The sequence below is a fragment of the Hemiscyllium ocellatum genome, chromosome 15 (genome assembly GCF_020745735.1).
Source record: "Hemiscyllium ocellatum isolate sHemOce1 chromosome 15, sHemOce1.pat.X.cur, whole genome shotgun sequence".
In the NCBI taxonomy this organism is placed as follows: Eukaryota; Metazoa; Chordata; class Chondrichthyes; order Orectolobiformes; family Hemiscylliidae; genus Hemiscyllium; species Hemiscyllium ocellatum.
In genome coordinates, this window is record NC_083415.1 from 16,889,628 (window position 1) to 16,905,384 (window position 15,757).

General features: G+C 39.1%; 1 protein-coding gene across 1 annotated transcript in view; it reads left to right on the forward strand.

The window, feature by feature from the left end:
- The window catches only part of LOC132822897 (protein-glutamine gamma-glutamyltransferase 2-like), an 82,028-nt gene extending 68,228 nt beyond the window's left edge, over positions 1-13,800 (forward strand). The window contains exons 11-13 of the mRNA XM_060836292.1: positions 4,646-4,806; positions 7,321-7,457; positions 12,633-13,800. Coding sequence (XP_060692275.1) covers positions 4,646-4,806; positions 7,321-7,457; positions 12,633-12,780 — 446 coding nt within the window. The 3' untranslated portion in view covers positions 12,781-13,800. The remainder of the gene's footprint in view (positions 1-4,645; positions 4,807-7,320; positions 7,458-12,632) is intronic.
- Positions 13,801-15,757: the final 1,957 nt, after the last annotated feature.

Genomic DNA, 15,757 nt, shown 5'->3' on the forward strand with positions numbered 1-15,757 from the left:
ATAATTGAGTTTCAGCTATTTGTGCAGCCCTTTGAGGAAGATTTGAAAACTAAATTGGCTCTTTTGCCACGAGGGCAATAGTAAGCACATTTAAAACTGTGTTTGAATGTGTGTTTATTTTTAAACTAAGACGACAGTGTAAATGATAGATAAAACTACAAATGTTGTTAGACTAAGTGAATGGGGAAAACTACGGCAGATGGCATTCAATATAAGCAAGTATGATGTTATCTATTTTGGACTGACAAAGGATAGATCAGGGAACTTTCTAAATGGCATGAAGTTCAATACAATCGATGTAACAACTGGTGGTTCAGTTCCATCGACCTTTAAAATGTCACAAACAAGTGCAGAAAACGATCAAGAGAGCTAATGGAATGCTGGCCTTTTAATCTCAAAGGCTGGAGTATGCGGTTATGCTGCAGTTAGACTAAACCCCGGTTAGACCCCACGTGGTATACTATGAGCTGATCTGGGTTTCACAACTTAGGAAGGACAGATTAGCCTTAGATAGAGTACGACATAGTTGACGTGCATGACACTTGGACTGCAGGAGTTAATTTACACAAATTAGACCTACTTTCTCTAGAATCTAGGAGGAAAGGAATGATCTGATTGAAGTTTTCAAGACATTAACAGAACCAAACAGGGTAGATAAAGATAAACTATTTCCATAGGTTGGGGATTCTAGAATTACAGGACATTATGTGAGACTGAGGGCCAAACCATGAGGAGAGATGTTAGGATGCACTTCTACACAAGAAGACTGGTAGATCTTTGGAACTGTCTTTCACTAATGGCAGTGGATGTTGGAGTAGTTGTTAATTTTAAATATGAGAGAGTACATTTATGTTGAACAAAGCTATTAAGGGATTTGGCCCAAAGGATGGTCTATGGAGTTAGACTACAGATCAGACATGACCTCAATCAATGGTGGACCAGGCTTGGGGGCTGAATGGCTAACCTCTGGTCCTATGTTTCTAACCTGGACATCATACACTAACACAACTGCAAATAGTTCGGTGTAGATTTTAAGTCATTCACAGAAATATAAGAATGAATTCTAGGCATGTGGTGGATAGACAGTGATTAAAAGATTTTTTTAACGATTAACCTATATTCTGATGTATTCGTCAAAAAGTAAACCTGACTGCTTGATTCAGAGCAATTTCAGCTTCCCAGGTCTTTTCACATCACTGCTGTCTCTCACCTATGTTTCCCTTCTGGTAGATCTTCTCTGCAGCAATTGCAAGGCGTGGGCATTCTTCTGAATGTTTGGATATTACATTACAGTTGCATATTAAAATATTGTCCAACTATACTTTTTTCAAATCAGATCTTGTCTGTTCAATGCTGCGCAAACAACTCAGTGTAGAAAATTGAGAAAACAAATATACTTATCAAAACACTCTCAATTTCAGTGCAGCTCATGGCTGGATCATCAGTTGCATTCAAGGCAGACTTCCCACAATAATTACAAAGAGAGTTATTTATGGGCTACCTTGTCAGAGGTAAAATTTGAGAAACAAGCTGTTGTATCTTTTCAAAATTATAATGAAGATTTAAAGCTGAGGAGGAAGTAGAGCTAAACATAAAGATCAAAGTCGTCAGATGCGATTTAAATTACCTTGACATAGGAGCACACAGAGACAAGTAATGTTTTCTTCCTGTGCTGTAAACCACTATCAGTGTCTCAGAACATTTCTGATTTTTTTAGTCAAACAAAATATTTAATCTTTTCCAACAAATCAGACAAAGTTCATATGGCTTCATTTGAATAGTTTGTGTTCATGGGTAGGCACAGCAATAAGAAGAGTAATGAATAACAATAAATGATTTTCTCTCAACCAAGATACAGTGGTTGCTCCTGGCAGTCTTCCTCAAAGGCCTGCACTTTTAGCAGAAACTTTCAATTGTGATTAACTTACGATAAATAAAAGATATCCTTGTATCACCTCTAGTTCTTTTGCCAATCAGCTTCAATTTATGTTCCCTGAATCCCTGAAATCAGCCTCGTTATTTTATCTGCACTGTACATACGCCAATGAGGTACGAAAACATGCCAGTGCTGATGTTTGCATTAACACCAGTCGATAGAGTCCAGTTTGTTGCTTGCGGAAGTTTATTTGAAGAGGTTAGCGATCAATGTTCTGAGCTTGTATTCCACCAACAGAGCAGGTTCACTTCCTATACCAGCTGAGCTCACCATGATGGGCCCACCTTCTCAGCCTCTTCCTTTGCCTGAGGCATGGCAACCGTTAGCTTCAAGTCACCATCAGTCATATCTGTCTAATAACAGAGCAGGGACATTACCTTTAAAGTCTCCGTCACTTGAATTTCACTTCCTTGGTTTTGGTTTTGTCAATGATGTTCAATCTCAAAAAATAACATCATAAAGCCTTTCTAAATGTGCTTAGTGTCTCTGTGGTTACATGAACCTACAAAGAAAATTTATTTGAACCATGTATAACAAAACATTAGGAAACAGCAGAGAGGTGGCTGTTTCCCCCCTTTGTGCCTGTACTGGCTCTTTAGAAGAACAAGCCATATAATCTTTATTCTATATGATTTTTCCATAACCCTGTACTCTTTTACTTTATTTGAAAATGTAAACAGTTATTTTAAAAGTTACTATTGAATCTGCTGCCACTGTCCTTTCAAACAGAGCGTTCTCTTCCATCCTAACTTACGATAAATAAAATATATCCTCGTGTCACCTCTGGTTCTTTTGCCAATCAGCTTCAATCTATGTTCCCTGCTTATACTGACAGCATCTGTCATTGAAAAACACATCGACTTATTTACTCTATTTGAAGTGTTCATGGTTTTGAAAAAGTCCGTCACAAATCTTAATAGGACAATTCCAGCTTGTTCAATTTTTTCTCTACAGCTGAAGTTCCTCATTCCCCAGTACTATTCCAGTAAATCTTTTCTGGACCACATCCAAGACCTTGAAATCCTTTCAGAACTGAACGCAGCAGCCTAACCGAGGCCTAGTCAGTGCATTCTTTTCTTTTCTTCACGCTTTAGGTATCTATTTACAAAGCCAGTAGTGGTACTTACTTTATTTAACAGCTTTTCAACTTGTCCTGCTAGCTTCAAAGAATAAAGTACATGCTGTGTACCTGCACACCTCTGTTTTCCAATTCATCAGTGTGCCTAGTCTCCCTGAAGCCTGTTGTTACCTTCTACACTGTTTATTATAAATCTGATTTTGGTATGCAGAATTTGAAATTACGCCTTGTATACCCAGATGAGGTTAGTAATACATTTTGAAAAAAAAAACATAATTCTTATTGAACCCTGAGGAACAGCATTCTATAATTAACTCAAGCCTAAGATAGTAATCCACGATTTCTCTCTTTTCTGCCACTTAGCCAATTTTGTATGTCTATGATCGAAGTAACTCCACAGAGGCTGGTATCCCAACACCAAATCACCCTTTATTTACACGTGGAATGTTGTTAAAACTGAAGCAGCTCCCTCAGAGCCTGCTTTCAGAGAGAACAGAGGGTCTGACATTCTTGTTCTTACCTGTCAGCCAGGACTCTCTGATTGGACTAGATTTTCAGCCCCAGTCAAAGAACCCCTACTTTGTGAGGTCCACCTGGCTGACCTCATTACAATCACTTTAACTGTAACTCTCTACTTAGTTGAATGGGCTTTAATTTTGTTTTACAAAAAGCCTATTACCTATTACTGGTACTTGCTCAGATGCCTATGGAGAACCTTTATTTGAAACTACATAACCAAGTGCAAGCAATTCCTGTTTGCAATTTCTAAGGGATGTCAGTGAAGAATTCCATTCCATTCTGCTGATGGGCCTGCCATTTTCCATCATGTCTGTACTCATGGGATATGAGTAAAATTTCTTTTTACCCAGAGGGTGATGATGGTCTGGAATGTGCTGGCTTTGTAAATAGATGCCTAAAGCGTGGTCATCTTTTAAAAAGTACCTGGATGAGTACTTGGTACCTTATAACATAAAAGGCTATGGGCCAAGTGCTAGTAATTGGGATTAGGTTGAATATCAGTTGTTTCTCACATGTCAGTACAGACTTGATGGGCTGAAGGCCCTTTTCTGTACTGTATGTTTCTATGAAAATTTTGCTAATGTTTTACATATTCTAATTATGGTGTCCAAAAAAAATGGAGAATAAAGTTTCTCCTGTTAACAATTAATTTACATAAATTCATGACAGGCATTGGTAAGGTGAATAAGGTCTTTACTCCAGAGTAGAGGATTCAAAACTAGAGGGCATAACTTTAAGGAGAAAGACTTAAAGGGAACCTAAGGGGCAACTTTTTAAAGTGGGTGGTTCATACGTGGAATGAGCTGCCAGAAGAAGTGATAGATGCAGGTACAGTTACTATATTTAAAAGACATCTGGACAGGTACACGAATAGGAAAGGGATGGATATGGGCCAGATGCATGCAAATGGGACTAGTTCAATTTTGGAAACCTGGTTAGCATGGACGGGTCAGACCGAAGCATCTGCTTCCATGCTATAAGACCCTATGATGCTGTGAATTTACTGCCTAAAGCTGACGCTCCAGGACACAGAACAAAGATATCAGATGTATTATTACATTGAAAATAATTAAAACACAACTTTGTATTCCATTGTGATTTGTTTTCTGTAGCAAAGACAGAGACTCTGCAGGTGACTTACTCAAACTATGGAAGGACCTTGACAGAACACAATCAGATTCTCATCGTGGCTCTTGCAATTGAGTATGCATCTAATGAGGTGCTGATTTCTAAAAAAGTGATTACTCTCCAGAATGCAGAACTACACATTAAGGTAATGATTATGAAGAAATATGGTTCACAATGGCATTCCACCCTAAGTATTTTGCTTGTATGAGACTTATTACTGACTGAATAGCATTTGGAAGTCTCCTATGATACCAGTTCCTTGCTCAGTCATGGCATTACTAAAACTTGAGCGAGATGTTTAGGAAAATACATATACAGGCTATTTTCTTTGGCTGTTTTGTTGAAATATCAGGGCTCTGTTTACGTTATACCTGTACCTTCCACACAAGCATATGATGGACATAGTTTACCAAATGTCCTTACTTCTTCTAACTTCAGCAATCTGACATTCAGCTACAGCTATTAAATGTTATTCCTTACAATCCGAAGAAATTTGATGCACCATTTGATGTTACCCACTGCTACAGAAGGGATGTCAAATGTGACTTCAAGGGGTGAACCATACATTCACACACCTTACATCCATTTTCTGGTGGACCCGGTCTAAAACAACATTGAGTTCACTGATTTAGATACTTTCAAATTTATTGTCAAGTTGACCTGATCAAACCTTGAACAAAGCAATAGGGTGAAGTATGCGAGTGGCGAAGCCTGCAATGTCTAGGCTCCCTCCAACCTTATCTTTGTTGCTTCCTCATTTATTTTCATTTCCTGCCATTTGAGATTTTGTTGTTTTTCACTACATAATTTCAACACAAGGATTAGGATGCAATGTACAATTTGATTTAGGTTTACCTTCTTTATCCAATTATGAATATAAGTGGTTCCAGTGGCTTACACACTCACCACTCAGTGACGCTAAGTCTGTATCTATACCTTTGTTCTTGCAGTTTACTCACTGATACTATTAACCTACTCTGATATTAATCCCTATGAAGTACATGACCTACTGTCCACCTCCCAGAAATCATTTGACTGTCCAGCATTTATCTAGCTGCGTAATACTCACTTGTCCATAACCTTCGATCGACACCAGATTCACAACATTGATTACAAAGTTACAAAGGAGTTTAAAAATTTACAAATGATAAAAATAGGTTTCCTGAAATATTGCCCAATTCATTGTTGGAAATCTTTTTGTACTCCAGTGCTTGTGTTTCACTCTAATATTAGCATTCTGGGGTGGTTGAAAACTTATAATTGAGCCAAATCACACTTCCAAGCTGCTACACCCTTTTGTATCCCTATATCGCATTATCATGACTCCATGGTTTACTTTACCCTTGGCTAGCCAAGCTTAATACTGCTTCTTCTCATTCCTGATACACCCAACCTTCCACCCATTGCAATCTCCCTTGGCTGCTCTGAATCTCAAATATTACCAAGAGGGGGTGAGAAACCTAGAGGTATAGTCACTGGGCTAGTATTCCAGAGAACTAGGTAAGCTCTGGACACCTGGGTTTGAACCAAGCCATGGCAGATGATGGAATATGAATTTGATAAAAATCTGGATTAAAAGTCTGCAATTATATAGGACATTAGTGAGGCCACAACTTGAATGTTGTGGGAAGTTTTGTTTTCCTAGTGTAAGGAAGGACATTTTTGCTATTGAGGGAGTTCAGCGATGGTTCACCAGACCTGATTCCCGGGATAACAGGACTGATAGATGAAGAAACACTCAATCGACTGATTTGTACTCGCTGGAATTTAGAATGAGGGTAGATCTCATAGAAACATATAAAATTCTGATGGGACTGGACAGCTTAGGTGGGGGAAGAGTGTTCTCAATGATGGGGGAGTCCAGAACTAAGGGTCACAGTTTCAGAATAATGGGTAAGCCATTCAGGTCTGAGATGAGGAAGAATTTCTTAACTCAGAGTTGTAAACCTGTAGAATTCTCACTCACAGCAAGTTATTGGGGCCAGTACGTTAGATATATTCAAGAGGGAGTTGGAAAAGACCCTTATGGCTAAAGAGATCAGGAGTAAGAGGGTGCTGTGATTACACTATCAGCCATGATTGTAATGAATGATAGGATAGGCTTGAAGGGTCTAATAGTCTACTCCTGCACCTATTTCCTCTGTTACTAATGATCACCGTGAAACCTTTGTCAATTGTTGGGAAAGACTCATCTGGTTTGCTACTCACCTTTAGGGAGGTAACTGCCCTTCTTACCTAGTCTGACTGACATGTAACTCCAGATTAACAGTGATGTTATTGACTCTTAACGACCCTTTGAGTAATTAAGGATAAGCAATAAATGTTGATCTGGACAGCGTTTTTCATATCCCATGAATGAATAAAAATAAAATCCCTTACTTAAATCTTATAATGGAACTGGAAGTATATGAAATGTTGTTTAACAAAATCAAAAATAAGATCAAAGGAACTAAACTATAAAATGTAGGCATGTGTAAATTGTTGACATGGCAAATTCTAGGGTATATTTTGATCTGGTACTTGAAAAGAGAGAAATTTTATTTTTGTAATTGAAGAAGCTTCTAACAATTTCAATTATAAATTTGTTATCTTTCAGGACAGAGCAAAATGTGTCTTCCACTCACATTATTGAGTTAAAATGAAATCTTTGTTGCTTTAGGTCCTGGGAGAGCCAATACAGTTTCGCGAGCTAATTGCAGAAATTACCTTTTCCAATCCGATGCCTGTGGATTTGTGCAGTGGTACATTCTTGGTGGAGGGAGCTGGCCTCACTGAGGAGCAAACTATTCCATGTCCGTAAGTAGAATCTGCAGCTTTCAGCATCTGAGTAAAATAGCATAGGGTAGCATTGTTGCCTGTGATTCAGAACGTACTAATTCAGGAACGTGAGCCATAATTGAACTGGCACAACAGTGCACAACTGAGGGAATGCTTCATTGTTGAAAGTGCTGTCGTTCAGATAAGACATGAACCGTAAGCCCCTCTGGCCACTCATGGGAGGTAAAAGGTTGGAGAAGAGGCAGGAATTCTCCCCAGAGTGCTGGCTTATATTACCACTCAACCAACTTAATCTAAAACAAGTTAGCTGTTTGCTTTAACATTGCTAGGTTTGAGAACTTGCTGTAAGCATATGAGGTGTTTTATATATTGCAGTAGGGACCATACTTCAAGATTGTGACAGTGGCTGTAAAATATTTTGGGCCTTTTGAGGTTATGAAATGAGTTATAATTATTTTTATCTTTTCTTTGCTCACAACTCAGTTTAACACCATCGAGCCAATTAAAGACATTTAATTAACTCACCAAGTGGCTCAGTGAATAAAACATTGGCTGACAAGGAACTGAGTCTACAAGGTTAATCTTCAGTCTATGATTTTTGCTGATCTGTTATACAAAACTATTATATCACCTTAGAAATTATCTTAGATATCAGGGAATGAATACCCAATGTGATTAAATGACATAATTCTCTCCTTTATTATGACAGAGATCTTAATCCATTTGAATTAAATAGGTTAGCATGAACAATAATTTCTATGCGATGTGTGCATTATTAATGTCACATTTCAGAATTTTTAGCCAGCCAAAGAATTTTCCAAATGCAAATATGACTAACCCTCACAATTTTAAAAAAGCATTTAATTTTGCTAGTGTCTTATCTTGCAGTGAAGCACTCTAGTCCAAATTAATTTTCCTTTCTTTTTACTGTCTCTTTTTTAATAGCCTTCTCCAACATTTGTCCAAATTCCCTTTAAGTGGCGTTACAGTCTCTGCTTAAAAAGCTAAGCATGATATAACATTGCAAACACTATTTTTTCATGCGAAACTGTATTTAAACTGCCTCTTTGGCTTGTCTACATAATATAAGAACTCTGAGCAGGAGTAGGCCATCCGGCACTTTGAGCCTGCTCCACCATTCAATAAGGTCATGGCTGATCTCCTCGCAGCTGAGTGAACATCTGATTGCTTGCATGGAGGACTTGTATTCCAATGGCAAGGGGCTATCCTCATGAGCCATGTGTGCCTGCAATTGTGACTAGATGAGGGGTCTCAAAAGCATGCCACAATTAAAGTCCACAAGGGTTTGGTTTTTCATATTTATTTATTCACTGGATGAGAGCATCTATGGCTAGGCCAGCATTTATTGCCCGTCCCTAAAAAGAAAAATGGAGCAGCATGGTGATTCAGTGGTTAGCACTGCTGCTTCACAGTGCCAGGGATCCGGGTTTGATTCCAGTCTCGGGCAACATCCGGGCATGTTCTCCTCGTGTCTACGTGGGTTTCTTCTGGGTGCTCCAGTTTCCTCCCACAATCCAAAGATGTGCATCTCGGGTGAATTGGCCATGATAAATTGCCCATAGTGTTAGGTGCATTAGTCAGGGGTAAATATAGGGTAAGGGAATGGGTCTGGGTGGGTTACTGTTCATAGGGTTGGTGTGGATTTGTTGGGCTGAAGGGAATCTAATCTAACCTGGACTCAGCTCCATTTATTCACCCTTTCACTGTAATCTACACAGTTTATTTTTGAACAATCTTAGCTTTAAAAACATTGATTGACTAGCATCAACCTCTTTACAGGACAGGGAAGTCCAGCAATTTACAACTCTGTGGGTGAAGAAGTTCCTTCTTAATTCAGTTCTGAATCTGCTGCCCCTAATTTTGAGACTATGTCCTCTTGTCCAGGTTTCACCTGCCAGTGGAAACATCCTGTCTACACCTATCTTAACTATTCCCTTCATAACTTTATATGTTTCTATAAGGTCTCCCTCATTCTTCTAAATTCCAATGAATATAATCCCAGTCTACTCAGTCTCTCCTCATAAGCCAACCCCATCAACTCCAGAATCAACCTGTTGAACCTCTGCATGCCCCCCCACCCTCAGTGCCAGTGTCTAATGATAATGCTACATTTATACCTTTCTCATTGATTGACTACTCATTGGAAGCAGACGTAATAGTGACTCTCAGAAGAACTGGATATTGAGAAGGTACTTAATTAACTCACCAAGTGGCTCAGTGAATCAAACATTGGCTGACAAGAAACTGAGACTACAAGGATAATCTTCACTCTATGCTTTTGCTGATCTGTTATAAAAAGATAAGAAAAGAAATGTAGGAGTCTGGAGAAAGATCAGGAGAATGGGATCGATTGGATTAGTCTTTTTGAAGAGCTGACAGTTATGATGGGCAGATGGCCTCTTTCTGTCATTTTTGAATCCGTGCTTACCCTCTCGGAATCTCAAACCAGAGTGAAGACTTTCAATTCCTGGCACCCAATGTCAGGCAGAGCAGAGATAGATGGCATTTTAAGGATTCATATGCCATTCTGTGGAAACACTTCTGTCAGTTCTAGCATTCTGTTTGCAAGAGAGAAGAGCTGGTCCAAGACTGGTATTTCACACTAAAATAAGAACAGTTATGAGGGCTTAAAGCAGAGCCACTTAAAATAACTTAGAAATTTAGGTTAAGGGATACATCAATAAGAAGACAGTCACTGATATTTAAGGGAACAGTTCCAAATGCACAGAATAGTTACATTCTGATGAATATGAAGCATTGCAAAGGTGGACTGACCTTTGTGGTTAACGAAAAAGTTAATAGTAATATCATACATGAAGATACATTGTGCAAAAATGGGTGGCAAGTCAAGGGAATGCCAAGTGTGCAGGCTGGGTGGATTGGACAAGGGCATATAGGGTTACAGGGATAGGGTAAGGGCGTGGGTCTGAGTGGGATGTTCTTGGGAGGGTCAGTGTAGACTCAAGCTGAATGGCCTGTTTCCACATCATAGGGATTCTATGACTAAGGAGGGATACATTAGAGAACGGGAGAATGCTAGCGAGAGATATAAAAATGGAGAGTTTCGATAGATAGTTTAAAAATGAAAGGAATTAACAAACTACACCTAGATCCTATAGAAACTGAGAGAGGAGAAACAATAATGGAAAATAAGGATATGACAGATATGTTGAACAAGTATTTTGCATCGGTCTTCACTACAGAAGGAAAAATTAATATCCAAGAATTGCTGTAAATCAGGAAATGGAAAAGATGGCTGAATTCAGAAAAGTCATGGTCACCGGTGAAATGGTGTTGAGTAAATTGTTGGAGCTTTGGTGTCCCTGGTTCATTTCATTCTAATGTCTTGAAATAATCAGTTAGTGAGAAAACTGGGGCTTTCAGTTTTTCAAACTTCATGGATGATGCTTTTACATTGGAAATTAGCGAATGTAACTTCTTTATTCAAAAAATAGGTAAATAGAAAGCAGGGAACTGTAACATCTATTTTAAAGAAAATATTAGAAACTGCTCAAAGCTGTTATGGTAGGAGACTTAGAAAATGTTCAAGCTAATCAGGCAAAGTCCTCATGATTTTGTGAAAGTGGAGTCATGTTTAACCAGTTTTTCTGGAGTCCTTTGAGGAAGTAACAAATGCCAGAATAAAAGAGAACCAATCAGTGTAATGTATGTAGATTTACAGAAGTTATTAAATAAGGTGTCACATTAAAGGTTATTGTGGAAAATAAACACTCATGGAGTAGGTGATAGCATATTGGCACAAGTAGAAATTGACTGACCAACAGGAAACAGAACATAAGTGGGTCTGCTTCAGGTTGGTAACATACAGCGAGTAATGTGTTACAGGGATCAGTGGTGGGCCTTTGACTTTAAATGATTTGGATGAAGGGACACAGGTATGGTTGCTAAGTCTGCTGATGACACAAAGATAGGAATGTAAGCTGTGAAGAGGACGTAAGGAAGCTCCAAAAGATAAACATAGATACGTTATGTGGGTAGGGATATATCCATCAGATGGATGACATGGTGCACAAAATGAAATTGTCTGTTATGGCAGCAAGAACAATAGGAACTCATTACCTGATGATTTCACCAGTTCCAAGAGGCAAAGGGATTTTGGTATCTTGGTTCATGAGTCACAAAGATTCGTACATTAAGTAATTAGGAAAGCTAATAGAATGTTAATGTCTTGTGCAAATGGAATTGGTTTGAAAAGTCGGCAGGTTAGCCTTCACTTAGGCAGGGCCTTGGTAAGACCACCTGCACATTGTCCACGGAATTGGTCTTCTTTAAGGAAGAATGCAAGGCTTTGGAAACAGTTCAGAAAAGATTTATTAGATTGATACCATGAGTGGGCATGTTGTCGACTGAGAAGAAGTTGGACAAGCAAGGTTTGTAGCTTAGATCAAAACATGTAAGATCCTGAGGGGTCTTAATGTGGAAGATATGGAGAGGGTGTTTCCTCTTGTGGGATAATCAAGAATTTGAGGGCTGCAGTTTCAAAATCAGGAGTGGCTCATTTCAACTGGCATAAGGATTTCTCACAGAAGGTGTTGAGTCTCCAAAACTCTGTTCCTTAAAAGCTGATGGTCACATGATTCTTATGAATGAGGCTGATAGATTCTTGATGAGCAGTGGAATGGAAGATTATTGGAATGTGGGCAAAAATGTGCAATAACCAAATGTGTAGAATGGCACTGCATGGTGAAAGGGCCAGATGGCCTACTCCTGCTCCTTATTTGTGTAGCTAAAACATAAATTGTGGACAGGAAAGTGCAGGCTCCCAAACTTCGAGCACCAGGGTTGCCTTCTGCTTTTGTTCGCTCTCAGAAAAGCATCTGGAAGTGATTTATCACTGATTGAAACAGAATCCAGAAAAAGGAAAATTGACAAGATGGTTCTTTAACTTTCTATAACGTTTTATTTTGAAAAGAAACAATCAAGGCCATATTTAATTGTCATCTCTACTTGTCATTAGAAAGTAGTTGGATGACTGCAGTGTGTTCCCTCTCAATATTAAGCAGCTTATTGAGCACACCTTAGATGGTGGACTAGTTGATTATCTAGTTGTCTGCATATCAGTTGAAGAACTACCATCTCCGTCATGGATACCATATATTTAAATCAATAAATAGCATGTCTGCTCACTTTCCCCTTTATTGTTTGTTTCAGGGTGTCGGTGATCAAACCAGGCCAAGAAGTGAAGGTGAGGGTTAAATTTTGCCCTCAAAAACATGGCCTGAGGAAATTGACTGTGAATTTCAACACCAATGAATTGAAAGCTGTGAAAGGTTTTAAAAATATTATCATCAGACCATAGGACCTGTCAATCATCATCAAAAAATATTGTTTATGAAGACGGTGCTTTTAAGAAGGGAAGAGAAGTCAACACAGATTTAGCAAAAGATATTTACATTCTGTGTTCCTCTATCGTTCAAGCCTTTCAGTGATAATAATCATTTAAATAATACGCTAAACCACTATTAGACATCCATATTCAGTTTTGCTTCATATCGTCAAAGGACACAAATATTCCCTATAGTTGATGTATTGTTCTTCTGTTTTTATCCATTACTGTTACGTTTACTTAAGTTCCACCTGATGTGAAACTATGCAATTGCTTGACATCAATAATCTCTTTAATCCAGTATCATACAAGAGTCATTGCCTGTGAACAATGTAATACAGGCATCGGATGGTAGTTGATTAGTCGCTCCACTTGTGTTGTGGCTCACCTTACAATAGAAACCTGCAGTCAGACATTGGATCAAGCCATTTCACCAATTGCATCAAATATAATTAACTCACCAAGAACTCAAGATATTAGACATAGCTCAGTGGGAACACTGCTGGATCCACTGTATCACAAAATAAAGGATTTAAAGGCACTCCAGCAGGCTTAGTCTAAACATCATCAGTACAATACACAATGTGTGGGATATGTTGGATGTGTCTTATTTGCGGTGAGACAGTAAACCAAAATTATGTCTTCTTTCTTAAGTGGATGGAATGGATACCACAGCGCATTTCAAACCAGTCATTCTATAAATGCAAGCTCCATCTTTATTTACATTTGAGGTAGCTTCATCAATGGCATGGTGCTGAGTTCTGGGAGGGTTTGTGATTGAAGTAAATAATTTTTAACCAAATATTTTTGCTATTTTAATGGAAATTCTTTTTATTTCTAATTGGCCTCAAGCCAGATTGCTAATGGTTCTTTATAATCTCTATTGTTTGCACAAGCTATTATACTTATCAGATTCTCTTTTGGCTTCATTTACGGAAATCAATTATAATGTGTTGTGCCAGTAATCCTAACAATAAAGTATTTTGCAAATACTGTGCCGGAGTGCAGTGACTTTCTTTAAACGGTTGTGCTACATCTTAACCTCACATAGATGGTTCTCTTTGTAATGCTTTCATTTTTTTTTGTTTCAAAAATATACTTTATTCATAAAATTATTTGGATCTCTTTATTGGTCATGCCATTCTTGTGCACACATTACTTTTCTTTACATACAGACATCGAAATTTATTTTTCCTATATACAAGTCTGTACATTTACTATCCAGCTCTTCTGCTGAGGTGTCAGCGGAGCCCAAATGACTGTGTGGGCCCCCTGTTCAGGCAGATGTAACATGGTGGTCTTTCCCCACCGCGCCTTGGCAGCAGCTGCCCCAAGCTTCAGCGCATCCCTCAACAGCGCATCCTGGACCTTGGAATGTGCCAATCTGTAACACTCAGTCGGGGTCAGCTCCTTCAGCTGGAAGGTCAACTGGTTTTGGGCCGTCCAGACAGGTAGAACCTCAGTACGTAGTGACACTTGGTGTTTGCATACCGGGATCCATGCACAGATTGATGCAACCACACACAAAGATGGCCATCAGGGTGAGGGTGGCATTAGGTGTGTTTTTTTTCCCCTGTTACCCAGATCTTTATACATCGAGTTCTCTTTGTAATGCTTTCATGCATAGGTTTTCTTGTCAGGCTTCAGTTAGTGCCACAAACTGTCTAGTCAAAACTGGAACACAGCACCTTTTATAATAGCCTTTATTGTCATGCACACTCAAATGAGCGCAGAGGAAAGTTTGTCATGTTGCTTCTTGGCACCATCTTGGGTACAGGGTACCTAGGTGAGAACATTTTAAGTGTTTCACAAAATTGAAACATAAAACAATATTAGTGTGGGAATATAGAGTTTAAAAGTCCAGAATGAGAGTAAAATGTGTCTATAAAGTCCTCCATTGACAGTGCTTACAGTCCTTTTCCAACATGTGTCCATGGCTATCAGGCTTCAGATCACAAGGCCTTGCTGTCCCCACACACTGGCCTCTGTCCAGGCTTTACAGCCCCTCCTGGCTCTAGCCTGGACTCCGCCCACACTCACTCTGTTCCTCGCTCTGGCACACGGCCATTACTCACTGTGCTCCCCACCCTGCCACTCAGACTGGGCGTTCGGCACTGCATTGCCGTTTCCCCTTACTCTGTGAGGTAGTGCCTAATTACTACTGGCGGTCATATATTACATACCTGACCCTGCTAAGTTGACATAACTTTTTTCTGCATTTAATTATAGAATAATATTTTATTTTATCAAATTTCTTCACTTTATCTTTCTCTGTAACTTTGAGATCTTGCTGCCATAATTATAAAGGGGTTCTCATCTTTATCCACATCGTCTTCCTGAGTTGAACATCTTGCTGCTCCTGCAATAAGCAGAGTACATGGACATGGAACCTAGAGAGGGAGAGACACACCAAGAGATGTGTTGAAAAGCTGATAGTGATAAATATCTGATACATTACCATGAAGTGTAAGTGCTTGAAATTTGTTTGGCTGAGCAGGAAGCAACCCATGTAAACAGGGACTTAGTGATTTGGGGGAGGCGAACTGATGTAGAGGAGGGTTTGAAATTGTTAAATAGCAGTTTAAAAGTTGTAAGGTACAGAAGTGAAAGATGAGGTGTTGTTGCTTCAGTGTGTGTTGAGCTAGCTGGATCACTGCAGTGGGTTTGGGAGGGAGATGTTGGCTGGAGAATATAGCGTGTGCAAGTAACAGGCAACTGGAAGCTTGGGATAATTTTACCAGGGTGCATTGGGTGTTTTGGAAGGTTTTCCACCGCACATACAACCTCATTTCTCACTCTAGTCTCTGTTTAATCACCAGGTCACACAGTTTACCTATCTTAAGCTACATCCTGTATAACCACTCCCTCTAGATCATTACAGCTCTGTCCCCAGTGCCTACTGGACACCTATGGCTTGTTCAGGAACTCCAGAGTCTGATTTACAAACAGT